At 43.8% G+C, this 25201-nt stretch overlaps 2 protein-coding genes across 3 annotated transcripts in view; one reads left to right on the top strand and one right to left on the bottom strand.

Annotated features, from left to right (window-relative positions):
- The window catches only part of SNTB1 (syntrophin beta 1), a 228020-nt gene that overhangs the window by 36237 nt on the left and 166582 nt on the right, over positions 1-25201 (top strand). The window lies entirely within an intron of this gene.
- On the bottom strand, positions 2357-2732 carry LOC132014266 (bolA-like protein 2). The gene has a single exon (XM_059395096.1). It carries the CDS (start codon positions 2654-2656, stop codon positions 2396-2398), a length of 261 nt encoding a protein of 86 aa, XP_059251079.1. The 5' UTR covers positions 2657-2732; the 3' UTR covers positions 2357-2395.

Genomic DNA, 25201 nt, shown 5'->3' with positions numbered 1-25201 from the left:
GCCATTTGGTATCTTAAAAAGGGTGGGACTTTGTAGAAAAATGTTAAGTAGAGACACCTGGGTGGCTCAGTCGATTAAGTGTCTGCCTTCCATTCAGGTCATGATCTCAGGGTCCTGGGATCCAGTCCTGTGTAAGGCTGCCTGCTCAGTGGGGCATCTGCTTATCCCTCTTCCTCTGCACGCCCCCTTTCTCTCTCCTTCTCTGTCTCTCTAGCTCAAATAAATAAATAAAATCTTTTAAAAAATAATGAAATAAAATAAATGTAGGGAGACCAGGCAATAAGCTACAGATGGCCACCAGGTTGGTTGTGGAAAGGGGGTATGTCAGTTCCCTTAAGACAAAGGCCCTTGAGGGGCACCTGGGTGGCTCAGTGGGTTAAAGCCTCTAACTTCGGCTCAGGTCATGATCCCAGGATCCTGGGATCGAGCCCCACGCCGTCGGGCTCTCTGCTCTGCAGGGAACCTGCTTTCTCCCCTCTCTCTCTCTGCCTGCCTCTCTGCCTACTTGTGATTTCTCTTTCTCTGTCAAATAAATAAAATCTTTAAAAAAAAAAAAAAAAAAGACAAAGGCCCTTTAAACTGTGAGCTAGCTACAGGGAGGCAGAGTTCAGCTCCTCCAGGAAGAAAGAATATTTTAACAATTACAGAGCCCAACAATAGAATCGGCTTCTTTCATCGATGGTGGAGTAAGTGAAACGGTTTTCTGAGTATTCCGGGAAGCCTGCATTTCTTACTACTATAGTCCTCTCTCTGATTTTTCATAAAGAGCTTTGCATTTTACAATGGGCGTCATTAGCAAGCAGTTCTTGGGAAATAAGTGTGTGTAGGAATGAGAGGTGTAGGGCTTCTCATGTCTAAATATCAAAAGTAATTTCATGGGAATCATGTACGTGCTGGAGGTAGAAGTTTCTAAAATCATTCAGTGTTGTGCTGACAGACCGGTCTTCACTCCCAGCTCTGTGCCTGGCTCTGTCCCTCCATTTCTCAGTAGGCCCATCTGAAAAATAGGGATGTTAATCCTACTTGCTAGCAGGGATTGTAGTCACGCACTCTTGGAAGGTTAAATGCTCAATACCTATTAGCTATTTTTATGTTTATCCTATTTAGGCAAAATTCCATTGCCTGGTTTTTCTGTTTTTGTTTTTCTTTTTCTTCCAGCAAGCATTTATTGAGTACCCACTGTGTACTAAACAATGTGGAGGGGCATATCTGGTTGGCTCAGTGGGTCAAGCAGCTGCCTTCAGCTCAGGTCATGATCTCAGGGTCCTGGGATTGAGCCCCACGTTGGGGCTCCCTGCTCAGCAGGAGACTGCTTCTCCCTCTGCCCCTCCCCCCTACTCATGCTCACTCTCTATCTCAAATAAATAAATAAAATCTTTAAAAACAACAAATAAACCCAACACTGTATTGGATTCCGGGGCATGAACGAATAAGATTAAACAAGGAAACTGTCCCCAAAGACCACAGCCTTAGCTTGTACAGAGGTAGGGACAAAATGTTAATAAAATCCACTCTTAGATCAACAAGGCCAAAAGTGCTGTACAGTCCAATCTAAACCGAGAAGGAATGGTGCCTATGGTAGAGTCACTTACGTTGGCAGCGAGCCCAGGGCTGACTAGCAACTGGATTGGAAATTCACCCCACCCTCCAAACCCAAACAATCCCCCTTCTTTCATGCAGGTAACACGAGATGACAGCACAGGGATCAGACCCTAATGCACAGCCTTTCATGAACCCCGTCCCTCTTTTCATCCTGATCAGGGGATAAAGGAAGTGGGTTTCCTGGCTGGTCTCATCCTGGTCAGCATTTTGCCTGCTTTGCAGAACCACTATCCTAGTTAAGTGCAATCTGTTGGACCTGCATTGGGTTGAAAACAGCAGGGTCTTTGTCAGTGAAAATAGCTGTGGCGACAGGGAGGACATTTGTAAAAATGCTGGCCTGGCTCACGTTCCCTGCCAGCTGGTGCCACGCTCTTTGATGTGACTCTTGAAATTCCCGAGACTCAGCCCTTAAGGTTTAGCCAGGACCTAATGAGTATTGAGATTCAGTTCTCTGGGATCATGGTACCGGTGGCTTCTAAACATGGGTATTGTCCCACTGAAGCTGGCCAAGACTTCTGAGAAGTTGAGAAAAATAGGTTGTTCTTGAAGAGGTATCGAGATATTTTTGTAAAGAATTTTTTGGGTTCTTTTCCAGTGGTTTTATTTTTATTGGGTACCAGCGGTCCAGGAGTTGAAGGTCATGTGTCTTAGTCCATTCCAGCTACTGTAACAAAATACCATAGACTAGGTTTCTTATAAAGAACAAAAATTTATTTATTTATTTATTTATTTATTTATTTATTTATTTTTTGGCCCTGATTCATTATTTAATGGCTGTGCAGACCTTGGTCTCTTATTTCTGCTGCTTGCGGGCCCACTGCTCTGGGGTCAGGGTTTTCTGCTCAAAGGCATGAATGTGCAGAAGCTCTTCTGCTAGGCACGTGTTCACCAGCCGGTGTCTCTGAAGCAGTGGCTTCCCCTCGAACTTGGCCGACACCACCAGGACTCGGAAGCTGGACGCGCAACGGTGGGGAGTCGTGTCCTCGACTTCCACATGCTCCGCCTCCAGGTCCCGCTGCAGCTTCTCCCGGAGGTATTCGGCGCTGAGTTCCATCGCGGCGGCCCAGAAGGGGCGACAGCCAGGCCGGGAGGGAACCCCAGCTCCGAACCCCCAGAAATTTATTTCTTACAGCTCTGGAGGTTGGAACTCTTAAGATCAGGGTGCCAGCCGATCAGATGAGGGCCCTCTTTTGGGATGCAAACTTCTCATTGGATTCTTAACACAGTGGAGGGAAGGGTGAATGTTCCTTCTGGGGTCTCTTGTTAAGGCCCCCTCATGACCTTAGCACCTCCCAAAGGCCTCTCTCCTGGGGCCATCACCTGTGACATTAAGATCTCAATATGTGAAGTTTCGGGGGTGGGGGGTGGCCACAGTCAGACTATGGCAACATGGATAGCTGGAACCCAGCCTTCATGTGAGACCTGTGTCACAGTCCAGGTTATGCTTTTGATAAAAAGAAACCCTCCCACTAAAAGTGTCTGGTCGCTCCACAGAATGTCCTCTACCTATTCCAAATTACAAGTATAAAGATTGTACAGCAGTATGGAAAACGTCTGTGAAGTGATGCTTTGAAAAGCCTATTCCAGCTGCCTCTACCTTATGATCACTACTATCTGTATGGAGAAGGTCTAGGAGAGATCTCTTCAGTTAAAAATGTACGGTATGTCTAGGTAATGGAACGTGTTCAGAGATTTCTCTTTGCCTTTTAAAATTTTATGTGCTGTAAAAAATAAGGAAAAAATGACTTAAAACAGAAGGACTGTGTTTGGGTAAGTCTGTAGGCCCCTCTTCATTCTCCCTTATGAGCATGGACTAGGCCAGTGTTTGCATGTGGGCCTGAGCGTCCTATTTGCTTCTATAGAGAGTGGCAGGGAATGCCTGGCTTTCCCAGTCCATTGCATAGGGGTGGGAGAACTGTGGCCAATTCTGGCCTACCACCTGGGTTTTTTGTTCACCTGCCTGGGAGCTGAGCCGGGTTTACTGATTGCCATAGGAGCTCTCCATGTCAGAAGCTAACTTTCCTCCGATGTCCTTGTTTTGATCTTCCCTGTTGTCTTGGGCTTCCCTAGAGACTCCTTCGTAAGTAGGATCTGAGCCTTGCATTTCTTTTCAGTTATCCCGTTATTACACAGGAGCCCTGTTGACGGATGGGGCGGGGGAAGCACTCTGTTATCTCGTGATAACAGATAACTCTCAGTGAGTTTTTTGTCATTGCAGATTCAAGAGCCTTTTCATTTCTTTTCCTGTTTAGATGTTTTGCTCATTTTTTCCTGTTGTGTTGATTACCTTTTGTAGGCGTTCTTTATAGTTTCAGGAAATTAGCCTCCCCTTAGTTGCAAATATGTTTCCCATTTGTCTTTTGGTTTTGTTTATGAACTTTTTATTTTCCATGCGGAGAGTTAAAAAAAATTAATAAATTTGACTGCATAAAATTCTTCACAAGTGCTTCTCATGAGTTTTTTTTTCACACCATGGGCGAGACAGGAAGCCAAAAGGGGCTCAAGTTGGGTATTTCCCTTCTCTCACGTCAGTTAGGCTCTGATAAAACCCCTGTTAGTGGTTTAGGCTCTGGTAAAATAGTTTCCATTGAGGGCAGGTCTTGTTAAGGAGAACAGAACAGTCTGGGTGTATTTCAGAATGGCATCTTCCCCTTCCCTCTGCTTGAAGCCTGAGGAGAATTTCTACCAGTTACAGTGAGAAACTTTATGAGGTTCCTTGAGACAAAACCCAGGCAGTTGTGGGAGCCCCTCAAGGCTTGGCTTCAGAAGTTTTTAATCTCTCAGTATCCATTAATTAATAATTAAAGGATAGTCAGCCAGTTACCTATTAAATGTTCTTACCCAGTGCTGGTTCCAGCAAAGTCCTTGTTCAGGTAAGATGTGATTCTCTGTAACTACCCATCTCTCTAGGTTTGAGGGTATTGATTTGCTCTATGATCTCAGTTCTCTAAGGGACTTGAGAAGAGTTGTTGATTTCCAGTTTTTCAGCTTTGTTCTTGCCATGAGTATGGGAGTGATGACATCTGAGCTCTTCCCATGTCAAATCAGAAACTGAAATTCACCATCTTTTTTTTTTTTTGTACAGCTGTACTGTGAATGGTTTCTATATCATTAAATGGCTTATAAAAGGAAAAAATATTTTATGACATGTAAAAATTATATCACATTCGGTTTGGTAAATTTCAATTCAAATTTCAATTATATCAAATTCACATTTCGTATCCAGAGGTAAAATTCTACTGAGGCATAGGCACTCTCGTTCATCTGTGCATTGTCTGTGGTAGAATTGAGTAGTTGTGACTGAGACTCTACGGCCAGCAAAGCCCAAAGTATTTACTATCTGACCCTTTCCAGGAAAAGTTTGCTGAGCCCTAGGTTACCCCAGTCTGGTCACAAGTCCTGGGTAAGTTCAAATTCTTTGGTGCTGCGCTTGAGTTGAAAATGAACAGTTACTGAGCCCCTGTGAAGTGCTGGAGAGGATTGTTACATTCAGAGATGAATGAAGACTTAGGCCTGCCCCCAAGGAGCTTACAGGCTTGTGGGGTATACTGGAGAGCCAACCAAAGCAGCATTTAGTGGCCTGGTTCAGAACGAAAACCACTGGCGTTAGTCTCGGACAAGAGAGAGTCAGTAGAGCCCAGCCGATCTGATAAAATGGGAAGTACCAGAGGATGGGCTAAGGGCTGCCTCTTGTAGGAGAAGGTCTCTGTTGCCGTTTCTGACAAGCAGTGACTGTTAACAGTTATGCACACCCAGTGTTGGCTGTGGGCCCCTCAGTATTGTAAGGCCACTTCTGAATATGCACAACTATGTTCAGTGTGATTTTTAATTCTTAAAGTTAACCAGGAAGTAACTCCCATTTGGGAAGGAATTGGGCTCATTTCTGAAAAAAAAAGAGTTCAAAGTGGACCGCCAGTCGAATCTCAGATAATCGCCAATGATCAGGGAGAATCTCCTAAGCATTTATAAGGAGGTAGACATGCGTGAATATTTTTAGGTTGGTCTTGACTCTTGTCGGTAGTGTTTCCACTCGCTCTGTCCTCTGAAGGGGTCATGTAGGAGAGAAGCTCGGCCTCAAACTGTTGAGCACGGGTATGTCCTCTAACACAGGGTGGCTCTGTTGTGATCTCCATAGAGAACAGGAACCTAGTTTCTCTAGAACCAAGCTCTAGCATCTGGAGATGCTAGAACTTTCAAACTCTTGGCCACAACCTGCTGTAAACTCCTTATTGTAAACAGCCCTTATTGTTATGAGCAACAGCTGTAAGACATCAGAAACACTTTCTCCTCTTGAGTGGGTTGTCGCTGACGAGGAGGGTCTGTGTGGGCCCAGAAGAGTAAGATAGATGTAGGCAGCAAGCAGATACACAATCTCAATGGCCTTATTCGCTAAAGACAACTTCCCTGAGGAGAGTAAGATGGCCGCACTAGCGTCTTGAGCTCTCTTTGGAGACCATAGCATTAAGGTTCATGATCAGTTAGTAGCTTTAAGTCTTTCTGGCTATGTCCTGAGACTGAAACCCTGGCACCCTGGGCCCTGGTTTGGCAAGGAAACAAAGGTAAATTCTCTCTCTCTCTTTTTTAATCACAGTGATTGTGAAATCTCCCCAGGAGGTCTTATAAGGAGGCCATCGCCAGATGCTATCAGACATTAATGGGGCTGGAGATAATGAAGCCAGTGACCCATGCAGAAGGGACAGAGGCACAAATGAAGAGCATGTTCTTGACCATCTCGCAGCTCTCCTTGAATTTAGACTTAAGAGGACCTCCAAATTAGTATGCTAAGATCTCCTTAATGAGAGTCGTGTCTTACGCCTTCCTTAATTATGTCCAGAGGTGGGGAGCTCGTGCCCTTACCTCAACCCGCACTGGGGTTCGCTAATGACTGGGCTAGGGTTCTTATGGTTGCAAGTGACAGAATCCAACTCACACTGGTTTGAAAGAAAAAAAAAATCAGCATTTTTCTTTTTTTTTTTTTTTTAAATCTCTTGACAAAACGTGGAAGGGTAGGTTTCAGGGGTGAGTAGAATCTGGGCTTGACTACTACGAATCAGTCAATTTCAATTTCTCCGTCCCTCTCCCTGCCTCCCTAACACTCCTCCTTTCCTCTTTCAGTCTGGAATTTTCTCTGCTCATCTTCATTCTGTGAGATTGGTGTTCTCCACTTCGCAGAACACACAAGTAACTTCCCAAGCTCACATACACATCCAGCTCCCAATAAAGGCTTAGGTATTTGTTCTTTCTGTTTCCCTTGTTCCCTGGGCGGGGGGTGGGGGGTGGGGAGATCTGGCTAACTTCACCTCCCTCTAGTGTCTATGTCTTTGCGGTCCCAGTGGCCAGGAAGGAAGGACACCCCCAGGTGATGGTCGGCATACAGGAAAGTTTTTCACAGACGAAGGGAAAGAGTGCTAGGCCAAGGAGACTAGAAATGGACATTAGAAACATCTTGGGTGATTGGGATTGCTTTCACCAATGCTGTACTTCCTCATTTGGCCTTCTCTTGAAACACAGAATGAATGAGTTCTTTCTTCGGCGTGACCTTTCCATTGCTTGAACACGGCTGCCACATCTGGCCACTTGGCCTTTTATGGCAAGCTCCTGGCCCAGGTGTCCTGTGTCTGCATTCCTGTGCACTCTTCCTTTCCGCTCCAGCAGGACCCTCGTGGGCTCCTCCCTCTCCTTCAGCCTCCTCGATCACCCTGCCCTTGCTCCTCACCCTGCTCCTGTCCCCAGAATTCCCCTTAATCATTGCTCACTCGCCTTTGACAGCTGAGGACCCATTACCCAGTATCATGTAGGAATGCAGTCCTTTCAGTAGAAAACAGGTTTGGGAAACCTGATAGATCTGTCTGGATTCCATCTTCCCCACTGAGTAAAAGTGGGACCTTGAGAAATTGAAAGTTAGCATTTTGCAATGTTGTAATAGGATTGTGGAGCAATTAAGATCTACCACCTTGTCCCCAGCCCAAAGCCGGACGTATGAGCAAGCACCAATAAACTGTGGCCCTGGTTACTGTCAATTCTGACATCTCCTAGGAAAGGGACATGTAGTTAGAGACCTTATATTCCATCCTGTGCCTTGGAGAAAAAGATGGGATTCCTCCTAGCCTGGGAAGGACAGCTTTGAAGATGAGACCTGACTATATAGGCAGGCAAAAATTGGACCTTTGGACTTAAATTTCTTTCTCCTGGAGGCCTTAGACACCTGGTCCACAGGGAGTGTAGCTGTTGATTGAGTTTCTCTTCTTTTCTATCTCGGATCCTGAGCTAATTGTCTTGATGAAAGTTAAAGCCCCATTAGCCCAAGCTAGGGAATCGGACAGAACATGATGCCATCTAGGTCAGCTACTACGGACCCTAAAGGTATAGATGGTTCCTTCCCAGGCCTTGCTGCAAGGGCTCACTCAGCCTGTTCAGTTCAACAGAAGAAAGATGGTTGTCATGTTCCTGCTTCTGCCAAGTATCTTGGCATTTGAGGCTCTCCATATGTTGTCTCTAGCCTACTTCTCCAACTTTAACTCCCTATACCCCCTTATACTCGCCTTCTACCCATTCAGATCATGTTCCCAGACCCTGCCTTTTGAATACAAGCCCCCCTCTGAAATTTTCCCACATCATTACCCACGTGGGTTTCCTGCCACAAAATAAATTCTTGCACCGTATGCCCCCATCCCTCCATGAACAGCCATCCACTGAATGAACCCATGTTTGTTCTGTCGTATTACTCTTGTTCTGTTCCAGTATTAGAGATGTGGGTATGAATGACCTCGAGTTCCCGACCTCATGGCGTTTACATTCTAGTGAAAGAAACAGAACACACACACAAATAGATACTTTATGCCAGGTGTGTTAAGTATTGTGTTGAAAACGAAAGCAAAGTAAGAAAATAGAAGATGCCGTTGGGGTTGGGGAGAGGGGAGGGAATGACAATTTCAGATAGTCTCATCATGGATTTTAGAGTCTTAAGGATTTGGAGGATTGGGAAGTGGAAGGGCATCTAGTCCAGAATACCTCCTAATTTCAGGATCTCTTTGACAGCATCTCTGAAATACTATGAACCATAGAGGTAATACACTGTTGCTATTAAGAGCACAGGTCTGGGAGTTAGATTAACCTGAGTCTGAATTCTAGCTCAATTGCTTGTTACAACTTCCATCTCAGAGATGCGACTTTTAAATAATATATGTATCATTTTATATATATATATATATATATCACTTATATAAACATATAGATAATATATAAATCAACATAAACATTGAAATTTAAAATACTTAAAATCATTTAAAATGATGTATTTAAAATATGTAAAATTATATGCATATATGATATTAATTATATATTTAATATTTATTTAAACTTACTTATAATGCATGTATACATATGTGTTTGTTTTGCTTATTGCTAACCCTAGTGTTTCTGGGAGGTTTAACTTAACCAGGTGGTCTGGCCTAAGATCAAATTGGATTTTTCATTACCTTTTTGGCTAATGAACCAAGTAAACCTGCCTTCTGCTAGGCTTGGTTTTTGTTAATTATCTCTTCAAACTTGATGTTCTTTTTTTTTTTTTTCTTTTCTTATTTTGCATGTTGTTTTTAATGAGACAGTGTTTTGGGGAGGTTTTATAGGCAAGAGAAAAAGGAGCCTGTCACCAACAACAGGTAGCGGGCTATAATGCTGACCTTCCCTAAAACATTTTAGGGGACATGGCGAGCCGTGTGCTGAGTTGCACCGTTTGTGGCTAACTGCTCTCAGCTAGAACAAGATGAATAAATGCGAATAAGTGGGCAAAGCTACGTGAACATGATGGCTGACGTTTCTTGGGCGCCCATAGTGGGCAGACACTGTACTCAACTAACTCTCATACTCTTAGTATCCACATGTTACAGAAAAAGGGATGGAACAGAACCAAGTTAGTAGCTCAGGATGATCTAACTAAGAGCTGAAAGAACTGCTGGGATGAGAACTTGTTTTTATTTGTAATAAAATATCCCATTGGCATACAAGGGAATAAAGCTGTAATCATGAGCCAAATGCATGAGGGAGAAGGAAAAATGGGGCCAGCTGTGAGACCAGACATTTTCTTCCAGGGCCAATAGTAACAGTGCCAGCTCTGCGGGTAGAGACACAGTCGTGGGGACAGACCTCTTGCATGCAAAACCTAGCTTTTTTTTCTTTTTTTTTTATAAATTTATTTATTTTCAGAAAAACAGTATTCATTATTTTTTCACCACACCCAGTGCTCCATGCAATCCGTGCCCTCCATAATACCCACCACCCAGTACCCCAACCTCCCCACCCCCCCGCCACTTCAAACCCCTCAGATTGTTTTTCGGAGTCCATAGTCTTTCATGGTTCACCTCCCCTTCCAATTTACCCCAACTCCCTTCTCCTCTCTATCTCCCCATGTCCTCCATGCTATTTGTTATGCTCCACAAATAAGTGAAACCATATGATAACTGACTCTCTCTGCTTGACTTATTTCACTCAGCATAATCTCTTCCAGTCCTGTCCATGTTGCTACAAAAGTTGGGTATTCGTCCTTTCTGATGGAGGCATAATACTCCATAGTGTCAGAAAGGATGAATACCCAAAACCTAGCTTTTAAGACATACGTTGTATGGCTATCTGAAAAGGTTGAATGAAAAAGAAGCAGAAATAAACATATATTTGGAGTCATTTGAGGGGCTTCATCCAACCCTCCTGTCCCAAATTACCTCCTCTGCCAGGGTGTCATGTCTGAAATGCTTTTAGTTAGAGATAATATCCTCGCATAGTTTTTCCAGGTGTCCTGTTCCTGAGGGCCGTACATTTCGTCTTTTCACATCGACTCCCCACTGTTCCCTACCCTGAGATAACTTCAGGTCCTTCCTTGACCTTTTGCTCACACGCTCTCACTGCTTTGTCCTCTCCAGGAGAACATCTCCATTCCTGACTCTCTGTCCCTCCCTCTTTTGTTCCGTGAAGCTGCAGTGGGCCCTCATGGGTTTGTCGTTAGATGGAACCCCTTAGCCGTCGGTTATGATTCCTCTCCTTAGAAAATAGCATTGTAATGTTGAGGGAGCTGGCTGATTCTGTGTGCTTGCAGTTTGAACTGTAGTTTACTGGGTTGGAGGGATGGATGAAGGGCGGCGGGCAAGGTTCTTATAAATTCACCAGACGCCTTTCCCAGTCTTCAATCCCGGCTCCCTCTGCTTATGCATCAAGCTGGTTCTGCTTGTAAAATAGAAACCAGCCCTTCGTTTTCCACCTGACACCTCATGACAGATGGCAATGTCCCTTCTGCTTCTCATCCTTATCTCTCAGCATCCTTCTTCTGTGAACAAATGAGCATCCGTGACCCTTCGTGAGTCCATTCCGTTGAAACAGAAGGCCAGATACACCCTGGTGTATTCAATTATTTTATAATCAATTCTCTCCTCTGCAGCATCTTTCTTCTGAGGGTCAGAGAGCGCTTTACAAACTGTATTGACAACAGAATGGGCTCAGAAGGCAGAGCCCAGTGACTGGCATCTGAGGACCATGATTTAGGAGAGAGGGAACATGAAAAGATGGATTTGACTTTGGTCAAGGAACGATAAGCCCTCTGTGCGTTACCTGCAGAAAGTGACACCAGGAGAAACCAGATCAGCAAATAAATCACGAACGAAAGCATTTCCGGCAAGCCAGTTGGTGTTGGGGGCAGTTGAGAGCCCAGCAAGTGATCTCTTGCTGGGGACACTTAGCAGATCTCTATGGCTTGATTAACGTTTTGAATGCATTAATTCTCACTATTTGTTCAGTGCCTGCGATGAGCCAGACACAGGGTCTGTGCAGCCCTTAGCATAGGGAGGCTTAGGCTGCTGCTGGCGATAGAGTTGTGAACGGATATCCCACACTGCTTGCCTTCAGGAGGCTTATGAGAAGACCCAGGAAAACGTGATAAAGAGGATTAGCAGAGATGAACAGAGGAAGCCGAGTGAAGACTGAATGTCAAGAGCAGAGGTTATAAACTGGTATATGCATAATGGCCCACGCGGTCTAAAAAGGAAATGTCCTTTTAAGTCAAAGTTGAAAAATAATGGAGTGATTGCACAACTGCACCCTGCCACGTGCATGCCTCCACATGCTGCCACACGCACTAACACATACGTGCTGTCACACACACAAACACATACGTGCCCTCTGATCTCGAGCTGGTTTGGAAGAGCTCAGATCTGCTAACTTTAGCCCCGGTTCCCATGGTAAAGACTAGTTAAAGCAGAGTAACGTTTTAGACGGGGCTGCAGCTTCCCCACCCCCACCCAGTGCATAATTCGAACACATTCATTGCTGCGCAAAGTGACCGTCTTTTGCAAATATGCCTCCTGGGCAGTCTAGCATTTAAGCCCAAAGTCGGCGGCCCGGAGGGGCAGGAGGGAATGAGGGAAGAAGGTGTCAGTCCTATTCTGAGAGGTGTCGGAGAGGAAGTGACTGTCTGTCGGATGTTGTTAAAAGCTGAAATGTTAATTAGGTGGAGAAGGTGGACGGACTTCCCCAAACGGGATTCGGAAAGGAAAGGCGAGCAAGTGCGTGGGAGCTGTGAGCTTTTGCCTGAAGCGTAGTGTTGGGGAAAGGATGCCAGAGAGAAAGAAAGGTCAGACCACTGGGGGCTTTGCTGGACAAGCTAAGGAATTGGGGCCCATTTGCAGCGTTTCTCTCTCTGCAACCCTCCCTCCCCAAAGACACTAATGCAGTGAACTAAAATTCTAAAAATGAGTTCAAGATAAAGCCACTTAGTTACTAAGGCCAGAATCGTGAGGCTTTACTTGATTCTTCTGTTCCTGCCCCTTCATGAATGTATTTCTCGAGCTCTGCCATTTCCACCTTCTGAATATCCCTCAGTGTCCGCCCCTTGCCATCTCATTCTGCCCCGTCGGCCGCGTTCCTGCCAAGGCTCTGTGCATTCTCAGATGTGCTACTTCTCACCTCAGGGCTTCCTGCTTGCTGTGTCCCTGCCTCCGTCTTAATTTCACTTTGACAAGCTCGTACCCACCCTTTCGCTTCCAGCTTAATTGTCACTAAGTCAGGGTACCTTGCTCTGACCCGTGCCCATTCTCTACTTTTTTCTTCACAAGACTGGGTCTCCCTCTGTATGTTCTCAAAACATCCTTACGCTTCTCCACCCAGGAACATATAACAATGAAATGGTACTGCTTGCATAATTATCTGCTCAGTGGTTCTCACCATCTTTCAAGTGTTAGCTCCGAGGGAACAAGGGTTAAGTTGTATCCGGCCTGCCCATTGCATCACCTGCCCCAACCCCAAGCAGGGGTCAGTGGCATTGTCCCTGGGAAGTTATAGTTACAAAATAATTATCAAAAACAATGCTATATAGTATACTATACCAAATACTGTGGTATAGTAATGCTTACTGCATTACAGAGGAGTAATGGCAGTGTGGCTATATGAGCAAAGGGACCTTCCTCCTTTCTCTCTCTCTCTCTCTCTTTTTAAGATTTTATTTATTTATTTGACAGAGATCACAAGTAGGCAGAGAGGCAGGCAGAGAGGGGGGAGGAAGCAGGCTCCCTGCTGAGCAGAGAGCCCAATGCGGGGCTCCATCCCAGGACCCTGGGATCACGACCTGAGCCGAAGGCAGAGGCTCTAACCCACTGAGCCACCCAGGCGTCCCTCTTATTTATTTCTTCATTCAAACAGTATATAATGAGGCTCATTATGTGCCTGGATTTGTTTTAGGAGATAGGGATAGAGGACTCTGTGACTCTGTAGGGTGCATTTTGATGAATACGTGAATGAAAGAGGCAGAAAAGGATGGATGGTTGGATGGATGGAAGGGGGAACGGAGAAGGGGAGGGAGAGAAGGAAGGAAGGCGGGCGTATTCCCCTCAGTAATGGAATAATTTGTCTCTGGTAGAGAAGGTTGGCCTTGAAAATTCACATGAGATTTCTTAATACTTATTAACAATGAAAATCATCATGTATATGATGACTTATTTGAAAAACCAGAAGTAGAAATTTCTGTTCACATCCTGTGTTTGCTAGAGATTTATAAAGTAAAAACTTAAAAACTTGGAAAGGACCATTTAAGGGCTTTGGTACAAAGACTTGGACAATCTGTTCATCCAAGGAGGAAACAGAACCTAGACAAATGAGGAGTTAGGTGAGTCACAAGTAAACACTCAGCAGACAGGGATCTAAAGGCCAGTGCAGACCTTGCCCTACTGTTTCAGTCTGACATGAGGGTTGCTGCTGCTGCTTTCAGTGGAAATAGAAAGACAGGAAGTTACTCGGTTCCTAACTTCCCCTAAGTCTGTTTCAGTTTTCTTCTTTGCAAACGTTTATCAACATATTTTCATAAGACTTTCAGAATAACCAAACACTCTGCCATCAGCCCCAAGAGAGAGCCTCTTCACAGCACACAGACAACCACAAGATACCACCAGAGAAGGAGAATGAAATGTACTTGGCAGAAACATAGAGGGACTGTATAGTAGTTTTTGTAGAGTATATTGATCCAACTCTTGACATGGAAAGATCAATACATTTTAAGTAGTCTTAAAAAAAAAAAAGATTTGGCTTTTCAGTTAGTAGTCTGGTCAACTAATAGCGTACGACGAAAGGAATAATTTAAGACTTGGCCTCCGTTGCAGCTAGACTCTGCAACCCTGCATAAAAGAAGGAGCATGCTTATCCTTTCTCTTTTACTTCCTCCCTCTATCATGGGGCTGTTGAAGGTTTGCCATAGCAGTTAATTTATAAAGTTGGGGAAAACAGGTCATTGAAAGAACGAGCTAGAAATAGGCTTTGACCGAGACCTTCTTGACTAATTCCTGGAAGGCTGTTCTCTGAATTTTTTTCAGGCATTTCCCTGATTCAGAGTTTAAAAAAACAGGCAAGCTAGAAGATGATATTATATAACCGGCGTTAGAAATAGCTGTATTTTTTGGGTGCCTGGGTGGCTCAGTTGGTTGGACAACTGCTTTCGGCTTGGGTCATGATCCTGGAGTCCCAGATCGAATCCCACATCAGGCTCCAAGCTCCATGGGGAGTCTGCTTCTCCCTCTGACCTTCTCCCCTCTCATGCTCTCTCTTACTCTCTCTGTCTCAAATAAGTAAATAAAATCTTAAAAACACACACACACACACACACCATATTTTTATCACTTATATTTCTTTTATTAGTAAAGTAGCTAAACTTTACTGTTTTCCTTTTGGGTGTCAGATAGGATGCTGCCCACTACGTATATAATTACTGACAATTACAAAATCCATACAAGCGTGGGAGCAGTATGTCTGTTATTTTCAGGAAAAGAAACTGAGGCCCAGAGAGATGGATGCCAATACCTCACTCAGCGTCCTGCAGCTGCAAAGTGACATGGCCGGGGACCTAAGTGCCCGAGACTGCGTGGCTCTCAACCTGGACTGTGGTCACCACAGCAGGCTCACTGAAACCAGAACGCTTGCCTTACGCAGTGACACAAACATAGGTCATCAGTGCCATTCTAGTCTGTAGTTGGGCCCAGAAGTAGTAACCATGTGGCCCTTAGAAGAAATTCTTGTAGTTTAGTTTTCTGTGGAATTCTCTGCCTCAAAGTGACGTAGCAAATTCAGGAAACTTCCCATGTCTCCCCTTCTCTGGGCAGTTCCAGAGCAGTCCTGTAGCCTCCTGTTGCAGAAATTGGGCTTTTCCCAGACAGCAGATCATTTCACCAATCCCCCTCCCCCTCTCGTCTCCAAGCTCCCCGCATGTGCCAGATGCTTCAGAAAACAAATCCTTTGTGTTGGATTTCCAGACCACAATTCCCAGACCACGGAAGGATGAGGACCAAGTTTTTTTTGTTGTTGTTTTTTTGGTTTTTTTTTATTCCGTCATCTTTATTTTTGTGCATATATTTTTAGAACAAGTTAAAAAAGGAGGGGGGAGAAAAACCCACTCCCAAACAAACAACTCCCTGCTGCAAATACAGAGAATTACAGGAGTCCTTACGTTCAGGAGAGTGGAGCAGGATGTCAGCTGTTGCTACAACAGAGCTTATTTGAGTGGACTCAGGGTAACCTACCTAAGAGAATGCCCAGTTGCCCAGGACAAAGGGGAGTGCAAGGTTTGGGTGACTTAGAGAAGCCAACAGACATTCTTTCCCAAGAGTTGAATAGTTAAAACTGACAGACAAGTCACTTCAGCATCTCATTCAACAGAAAATGCCTAGTAATGTGTGAAATGTATTTCTTTTTTTTTTTTTTAAGATTTTATTTATTTATTTGACAGAGAGAAATCACAAGTAGACGGAGAGGCAGGCAGAGAGAGAGGAAGGGAAGCAGGCTCCCTGCTGAGCAGAGAGCCCGACGCGGGACTCGATTCCAGGACCCCGAGATCATGACCTGAGCCGAAGGCAGCGGCTTAACCCACTGAGCCACCCAGGCGCCTGTGAAATGTATTTCTTGTGGGGAAAAAAAAAAATAGAAGAAAAAGGAAAAAATAATCATTTTTTATCTCTCCACCCAGTGGCAACTATGTTTTCAAAATTGGTGTGTTCTAGATCATTTTGTTTGTATAGGTACATAGGGAGCATGGATATGCTTATATATTTTTAAAACAAAAATAGGGCTGTACTATATATTCTGTATTTTCACCTGCTTATTTTTAGTTTAAAATACACCATGGACATCTTTATTGGGTTAAAAAAAAGGGGGGAAGAAGAAGTCGGGGGTGGGGAGCAGGGCAGTGGAGAGGGAGAGAAAAGAAAAGAAAAAAGGAAAAAAGTACTTAATTATTCTTCATTGCTTTAGAGTATTACTGGAATGAATATCCAGTAGTTGTTGGCTATAGACATTGCTTTCTGCTTACCTATTACTAAGTATCCACATTGATATACTAAATCTTTATGCAGTACTTACTAATTTTCTTAGGGCAAATTAATAAAAGTGACATTAATGGGCTAAAAGCTCTGCACATATTCAAGGTTAAACTGCCCTTAGTCCCTTGTTTTGGTTTCCGGAGACTGAAATATGTCCCAGATTAATCTATGTGTAGCATCCATTCAGAGTTTCTTTTTTCCAGGAAAAACTCTACCAACGTCTAAAAAATAAGTAGTAAGATATTGAAATAAAAGGAAAAAGTTATGCCTATTGAGTCCTCTGCAATTACAGTGATGCATTCTATTTGCTGGTAAACCATGGAATTAATGCCATATCAAACATACGAAGAGTTACTGGAAAGTTTTGTTTTGTATCTGAGTGAATGAGATGATCCTTCTTCTCCAGACGAGTCAGCCTGAAGGCTGGGTAAAAGGATGAAGACAAGTGATAATTCATAATCATCATCTTGTGTAGCCCCAGGAACCCATATGTCTTCCTAGTTCAGGGAATTGCATTAACATTGATCTTGGCTTAAATGGATCTGTCTGCTTTTAGAGGAAATGAGAAGTACTAGTTAATTCTTCGTGTGAGAGAAGTAAAATGCCCTTCTTCCAAGGCTGATTGAATCCGCTTCTCTTCCTAATAATACTAGAAATAAATGCAGGCAAAGACATGAATTTCCTTAGCACATTAGCTTTTTGTGGGAGGGATTTCCTGATCCAGAATAAAGAAAAAGCCCTATGTTTCTTTCATCGGACACTATGGTATAACAGTATAACAGTACTTTCAAGCCCGGGGCTCCGTGCTCTAGTATGAGACACACACGTTAAGGAGAAGATTTTAGCTATTTCTTTGCCACCTGCCAACATAGTAATGATGACACCCACGAAACCCAGGAAATCCTGCCCCCCCTCAGTGTGCCTCAGTCCCTAACTGCTTGCTGTTCCTTTAATGTTGCATTCAGAGACTACAGGAGGGTCTTGGTCTATCAGGAGATGGAGAATCACTCCTTCTACCCCTGCTGCAAATCAGGCTCCGTTAGATTTTGACTTCCTTCACTGATGCTCAGGCCCGTCACCATAGAACCGTGTATGACCCTTCACCCAGGATTTCGTTCCTGTGGTCTGGTCACTCTGCCTGCATTTACAGCCATCCGTTAACTAGAGTGATGCTGGCCAGGTAGCAGGAACATTGATCAAGAAGCCAAGGAAAGGGTGTCAAATGTGCTTCCGTAATTACCTCTGTGTTATTTGCAATCTCCAGACTCTGAGTGATAATGAAACACAGTCAGGGGCTCGGTGTCGTTTTAAGATCTGTGTCCTTTGAAGATGAAGCTTCATTGGGATTGCCCTCACATACTCTGTTCCTACAAATCAGAGGTTTCCTTATGCAACTGAATGGAAAGGTCCAGAAAGAAGAATTTCTGATTCCATAGTGCAAGTCACTGTTCCAGAACCCAAAGGTGCCAGGCAAAGCTGCCAACTCCACACCTTCCCTAACACTCATGAGAGAAAAGCAAGTCTGTGAATTGGCATTTTGGGTTATGCTAATGGAATGACCAGAAACCCAGCAGGCAAGTAAGATCACTTTAGACTGTACCTGTCTTCCCCGCACAGCTTGAGTTTTGATAGTTGTCTTAAAGGAAGAATCTTGGCTCTATTGTCTGGACACCTGCTTGTAGAACTTTTTGACCTTTTCTTTAGGAGTTCTGTTGTTCTAAGGACTTGAGTGTGCACAAGAATGATGTTAGATTTGCACGCAGAGTGCCACGGAGAGAACACTGAGAAATTTCTCCTCCTTCAGGTCTTTGTCTTGAATTTGGGAACCAGATGCCAGCCCCCACCATTGGCATGTGGTGAGCTTTCATTCTCATTCAACACAGAGATTCTGTCCTGGGTTATGCCTGCTCCTAAAGGTCCCCAGTATCCTAATCAGTAACTATGGATTGTTCCCTCGGTCTGTTCAGGCTGCTGTAATAAAAACCTATAAATGGGGTGGCTTGTAAACAATAAATATTTACTTACCACAGTACCTGGGGAACCTGAGATCGAAATGCTGGCTCATTCTAATGTCTGGTGAGAGCCCACATCCGGTTTCATACACAGCGGTGTTTTCACTGTGTCCTCACACGGAAGAAGGGACAAAGGAGGTTTTCTGGGCCTTTTAAAATTTTACTGTTTATTTTTTATTTTCTATTTTGTTAATCCTAAAACATTTTCATTCCAGTATAGTTAACACACAGTGTTATATTAATTTCAGGTGTACGATATAGTGATTTTAACAATCCTATATCTCGGGCCCCTTTTACTAGAGCACTGATGTCACTGACGAAGAAGGGGCACCCCCCAGGGGCCCCGCCTCCTACCATCATCACCCCGCGGATGAAGAGTTCGACATCGGCATTGAGGGGGACACCAACAGTCCGTCCGCAGCGACTGTAAAAGCAGATAGACAAAAGGCTTTTTAGTCCTTTGGTTTTAAACAACTTTAGTTATGGTATTTTTCCGATCATAACACAGAATAGGTATAATGTCGATGGGGGCAGAAAGAACAAAACAGACTATTTGTGATGCAGAATTTTTTGCCGACCTTAGATGCTGTCTTTAGGATACAGTGTCCTTGCTTCCTCCATGTTTTTCTCCGACTACAAGGGTGGTTTGGCATCCTTTTTCTGTAGGTATCCTCTTTCCCTAAACGCACTGTTCTGTTCACCTTCAGGGAAGGGGCAGCCTCTCCAGTGACCCTCTGGGGCCCCAGAGAGCTTCCTGAAGATTACATCACCTCACTTTATATTTCTCTGGAATGTCTTATTTTTGCACACTTGGAAATCTTTATACTTTCTCTCCTTCCAGTCATTATTAAAAATCTGAATTGAGGGGTGCCTGGGTGGCTCTGTCGGTGAAGCATCTGCCTTCTGCTCAGGTCATGATCCCAGGGTTCTAGGATCGAGCCCCACATCGGGCTCTCTGCTCAGTGTGGAGCCTGCTTCTCCCCCTACTGCTCCTTCTGCTTGCACTCTCACTCTCTCTCTGTCAAATGAATAAATAAATAAGTTCTTTTAAAGAAGTCTTAATTGAGACTTGGCGTAGGTCTGATCTCTGGGGTCACTATTGGTTTTACTTGTCCCCATACCCCCTACCAGACTTGAGTTGACCTGTCTTCCTCCCTCTCTTTTGCAAGAGCCACAGGAGAGCCCTTGCTTCATTTTGAGACATTCGTGCTGTGTTTGGGGCCTTCAGTCTATATATTATAGACCTATCAGTCTAATAATTTCCAGAAAGAGGAAGGAAAACCCATGATTCTAGTCTGTCTGTGATCATTTAAAGCTCATGAATGGAACAGCCTATTGAAATGCCACCCATATGGTTGAAAGAGTTAACAAATGTCCAAAAAGGGGAGAACGTCTACCCTAACTATAGGCAGAAGCTCCTACAGCTGGAGCAGGTACTTAGGGGCTGTCTCACCAGTGAATCCCTCTGCCTTCCATAGGAAAATAAATGGCCTCTGACAAATGTGATCCTTTCAGTTGAAAAACATCCTCTGGGACAGGTGAGCCTGTTAACCTCTTTCAGTAATTCTTCTCTTACTCAATAATCCTGCATCGGTGCACTTTTCCTTATAGCTCATGAAAATCCTTTTTATTGCTTTTTTCTTTTCTTTAAGATTTTATTTATTTCTTGGCGAGAGAGACAGAAATAGCAAGAGACAGCATAAGCAGGGAGGAGAGGGGGAAGCAGGCTCCCCGCTGAGCAGGGAGCCCCAGGTGGGGCTCGATCCCAGGACCCTGAGATGATGACCTCCGCGGAAGGCAGCCCCTTAACTGACTGAGCCATCCAGGTGCCCCCTAGAAAATGTTTTTAAAGGCACAGTTTTCTATCTCAAAATGTTTTCCTGAAGCCATTGGCCATAAATTGTCAGGCAGTGTTTCGCTTGAGTGGCAAAGGGCTTGCTTTTCTTCTTTTTTCCTTTCGTTTTTAAAAATTTGAACTTAGATTTTATCCTCTTGTTTGCACAGACTTGTCATTTCCTTTTGTTGTTTTTTTTCCACTTTTATTTTATTTCTTTTCAGTGTTCCAGCATACCTTGTTTATGCACCACACCCAGTAGTCTGTGCCTTCATAATAGCCACCACCAGGCTCACCCAACCTTCCACCGCCCTCCCCTCCAAAACCCTCAGTTTGTTTCTCAGAGCCCACAGTCTCTCATGGTCTGTCTCCCCCGATCCAGGCCATTCATTTGCATAATCTACCCTCCCAGCCCTTGTGGATATTTGGGTTTGTGATTCTTGATTTAAACTCCTACTTTTTCAACAACTTTTTTTTTTTTTTTTTTTTTTTTTTTTTAAGTAAAAGGCAGTCTTTGTATGTATCTCCTATACATACCCAACTTTAATCCTGACCCTGGGATGGTTTTGGAGAATGAGGAGTTACTATGATGTATTTTTCTCCCATATGGTTAGGTAAAATGTGCCAGTGTTTGCCGATTCCCATGCCGTAAATACTCCCACCGTGGCTGATGCCAGGTACCAGGACAAAGGCATCGAGTGCTGACTTGGGCAGACGTGCATGTGATCCATTATGCTCCACTATCCCACTAAATACTGCCACATCAGACCTACCATCTCTCTTTGATTGATTTACTCAGATAGGGGCTCATCAGATAAAGAAGATATTTGTTTATGGCAGTGGCCAGAACAACAAAATGCCTAGGGACAAAGGAACATACCTTTCTCCAGCAAACTCTAGAAATTATATAAAATATGAGATTGGCAGTTTTCTTCTATACAGGGCCAAAGAGTAAATATCACAGGCTTTGGAGGTCACATACGCTCTTTAATACACACTCTTCTTTCTTCCTCCTCCCCTTTTTTCTTCCTTTCCCTCCTCCTTCTATTTTACAACTTCAAAAACATTAAAAACAAAACAAAACAAAAATACTTTTCTCATATTCTCAGCAAGCAGACCTTACAAATGCAAGCCAAGAGCCAAACTGGCCCATGGGCTTTGGCTTGCAGCCCCCTTGATATAGAAAAGTAAAAATGGGCAAGATGCTCAGATTCATATTTTTAAAAACCATGATAGGGTAAAATACCATATTATATGGTTACAGTTTTAACCATGTGTATCTGAGTATGAGTGTAGAGGACGTGAATCAAAGTTACCTAGAAATTTTTAATTCAAAGAAATAAAATCACTGAACGGTTGCTATTAAGACTTAGGAAACTTGGACACACCTTGGGAATAGCATCATGTAAAGATAATGTCTCATTTAAAAGGAAAAGAGCTATAAGAAGTGGACGTGGGTGCACAGAACACCAAGAAATACGTCCTTGTGTGCAGACTTATGGCCTCACCTAAGGGTGGGGGCAGAAGGCTGAGAGACTATAACTGGGCCTAACGGATTGAGAGCTTGAGCTGTGGATCGAAGTCCTTGCTCTGCCGCTGGAACCAGTCTTACAGATCACCTGGGCTTGGGTAGGGCTTCCTAATTCTGAAATTTTTGCCTTCCACACAGAGAGGGGAATATTGCTATTCCTCCTCTACTTTATTGGCGAGGAAGTGAGGGAGAGGGTCATAAATGCCAAGCAACTTATTCAAAATGGCAAAGTTAATGGAAGAGCTGGCGTGAGTGAAAATGGCGCAGGGCCTCCATTTCCACATCTGTACAATGGGAGTAATCATTGTAACCGTCTCGTCATGTTGTGGTGAAGATGGAGTCAACAGATTTAATGTGCTGAGAATGTGTCTAGCACGTATAAATGCTCTTGTAACTCTTAGTTATTATTATCGTTTGACGGCAAAATCCAGTAAAGGAAATGGATGATGCCTCCTTGAGGGGATCACTCTATAGAAGAAAGAGGTGCAGGTGATGGAGAACTTGGATGAACTTGGATGCTTTATTGTGCAAAGTACAGAAGCTAGCACGTGTCCCATTCTCACATGACGGTTTCATGGCTTGGCACATAGTGAGCATGATCACGGCCATGTTCGCTGTGGACTCCGCCTTGTCTTCGGCCATATCTGTAGGTGGTACATCACTCCCCTTCCCTTCCAGCTCTTCTCATGTCACTAAAATTAAAGAATTTTTTAAAATAGGTGGTGTGTGTTGGGGGGAGGGGTGGGGTAAGAATCCAGTATCTCGCCTGTGGCAAACACAGATCATAGAAATTTTTTTTCTTTATAGAAAGGAAGCAGGCAACTGCTTTCCTGTTGAATTTCTTTTAGGCCCATTAGCACATTTCTCCTGGTTCTGGATTGGTTCCTCTGGGAAGATGGGTTCATGCCTGACTGCATCATTTTCCCTCACACCAGCCCCAACTTCCATTAACTGCCATTTTGAATAAGTCACTTGGCATTTATGACCCCCTTCCCCCATTTCTTCACCAACAACAGAGGAGTAATAGCAACACTTCCCTCTCTGTGAGGAAGGCAAAAATTTGAAGAAGAATTGGTTAGCGCTATCCAAGCCCAAGTGATTTGTAAATATTTAATACCTAGTAGCTGAGGTAAATGTCAGGAGAGTGTGGAACTCAGCATTAATCTTTTTGTTCCAGAAGCCCTTGAGGTGTGTTTAATTCCCCAATCCAAACACTGGGGACCCCAAACTCCTCTGACCATTTCTTCTTTTCCTTTTTCCACGACGCCCAAATAATTTCCTATCCAACATCAAATTAACAGTTCATTCTAATTCCTCTGCAAAAGGTAATTTTAGTTCATTAGGAGCCCCGGTGTCCTGTTCTCTAAATGCTTGCACAGATACACTAAGGCTTCCTTGGGAAATTCCCTTTTTTGACAGGAGCTCGCCTTTGTGTTTGAACCCAGACTGAATGCCGTTGCCCCAGAACCACAGCCACTGTTGGAATTCCTCCGTTCTTAGCTAGCTTACTTCCTTGGATCGGCTGGGACAGTTTCCCCTCAACTTCACAACCCCGCTGGGTCCTGATACCGAATGAGACCCTCCATCTGCTCCCGCCAGCAAGGTTCCCTGATTGAGGCTACAAAGGGTGTAGGTAAATTGGGGAGGGAAAGGGATCATTTTAACAATAATTTCAATAATGCCTGGAGCTCTCTCCAGATTAACTCTGTTCTTTCTCTTGAAATTACAAGAGCTTTTCAATAAACACGGCTCTGTTCACAGTTTCATGGGGAAGACTTGCCCCAGTCTGAGGATGGCTTTTGCTTCTGTTGTTCTCTGCTGTGCCCATATCACACCCACCTCAGCTGCCCGACAGAGGAACAATTCTTATGAACAATGATTTGCTTTGCAATTTTAGCTTATTCCTAAATTGCAGAAATGGTTGACAAGTGAAGTCTTCTGATTACTTTTGATTGGAACAGAATGGAGCCCAGATGTAGGAATTCTTGGAGCTGCCCTGTTTGGTGAAGGAGAACAACCCCCAAGCAACAATAAAAACGTTGTCATTTTTGTTGAAAAAAAAAACAAAAATGAAAAACTGATGCTGAGGTATGCATTCTGTGAAGCTAGATAGCTTATGTTTGCATAGCATTTTGCAATTTACATAGGGCTTTTAGGTACCTGATGTGTTTTTGAGGCTTTTGGTTGATGATTCAGTGACAGCTTTTGAGGACAGAGCTAGGATGAATGGGGAATTGTAGGGGGGAAAGTTTCTGTTACATTTCAGAAGGAAGGAAGAGGTGTATTAAGGGAGGGCAGGAAGGATGAAATCACTTAGCCTCTCCAAGACTTGCTTTCCTTATTAGAAAAACAAAATATTTTTTAAAATTTTATTTATTTTTTTAATTTTTTTAATGAGATAGAGAGAGACAGCTTGAATAGGCAGGGAGGGACAGAGGAAGAGGGAGAGAGAGAATCCCAAGCAGGCTCCATGCCCACTGCAGAGCCTGATGCAGGGCTTGATCTCCAGACCCTGATCATGGCCTGAGCCAAAGTCAGGAGTCAGACGTTTAACCAACTGGGCCACCTAGGCACCCTGAAAATTATAATTTTTATCCTATTTTTTGCATAAGATTTTGGATCATCTGCCATAGACTCTGTATGAAAGTGCTACTTCATCCAAAACATCCTTTGCAAGTTTGGGTGAATGTTACAGCCTATATCGGGATGATTCATGACAAGTAGGCCTACCTAAAATTCTTCATTCACTGGCCTACCACACGGTCAGGTTCCCACTTTGGGGGGCAACACAGTAACTGCTTAGCACTCATCAACACTTCAACCAGATTGGTTTAGCCACTTATGTGTTGTCTTCTAGGGGGAGCTACTAGAGATGAAAAATGGGATTATACTTATTACAGATGACAGAGGTTTGAGAAAATGTCTGAACTGGAGAATCACAAGGAACCAGTGAGGACTGCATTACAAGAGTAGGTGGAGAGCTTGCTGAAGCCACATTCATGAAGATAGACCTTGGCATGGTTGGCCCTGGATTTGCCCGCAGCCATAAAAGTATCAGCAACTCCCTGTTCTCCTAATCGACATCAGAACTCCAGTGTCCTCCAGTCTCTCCGGAGACTGTGCTAGCAGTTAGGTTTTTCTGAGCTTGTTTTCGTTTTGGCTTTCATTTCTTTATCAAAAACTGCTAGTTTAAAAAAAAACTGGTAATTTATAGGAGATGATGTTAGGTTTGGATATAAATTGCTTTTCCTCCTCCCCTTAGAAAGCACCAGTAGGAACATCCACTATACAAATCATGAGATTTGTTTAAACTGAGAACAAATTGATAGCTAACTAACATTTCTTTAGTGCCCCGTAGTCGACAAAGTATTTTTCTCATGTTGTA

Source organism: Mustela nigripes, chromosome 3 (genome assembly GCF_022355385.1).
Source record: "Mustela nigripes isolate SB6536 chromosome 3, MUSNIG.SB6536, whole genome shotgun sequence".
NCBI lineage: Eukaryota > Metazoa > Chordata > Mammalia > Carnivora > Mustelidae > Mustela > Mustela nigripes.
Note: the sequence above shows the minus strand (reverse complement) of the source record. Positions and strands in the feature narration are given on the sequence as shown.

Excerpts from the sequence above, each read along its gene's own strand:
- LOC132014266 (XM_059395096.1), bottom strand. The coding sequence starts at position 2,656 with ATGGAACTCAGCGCCGAATACCTCCGGGAGAAGCTGCAGCGGGACCTG.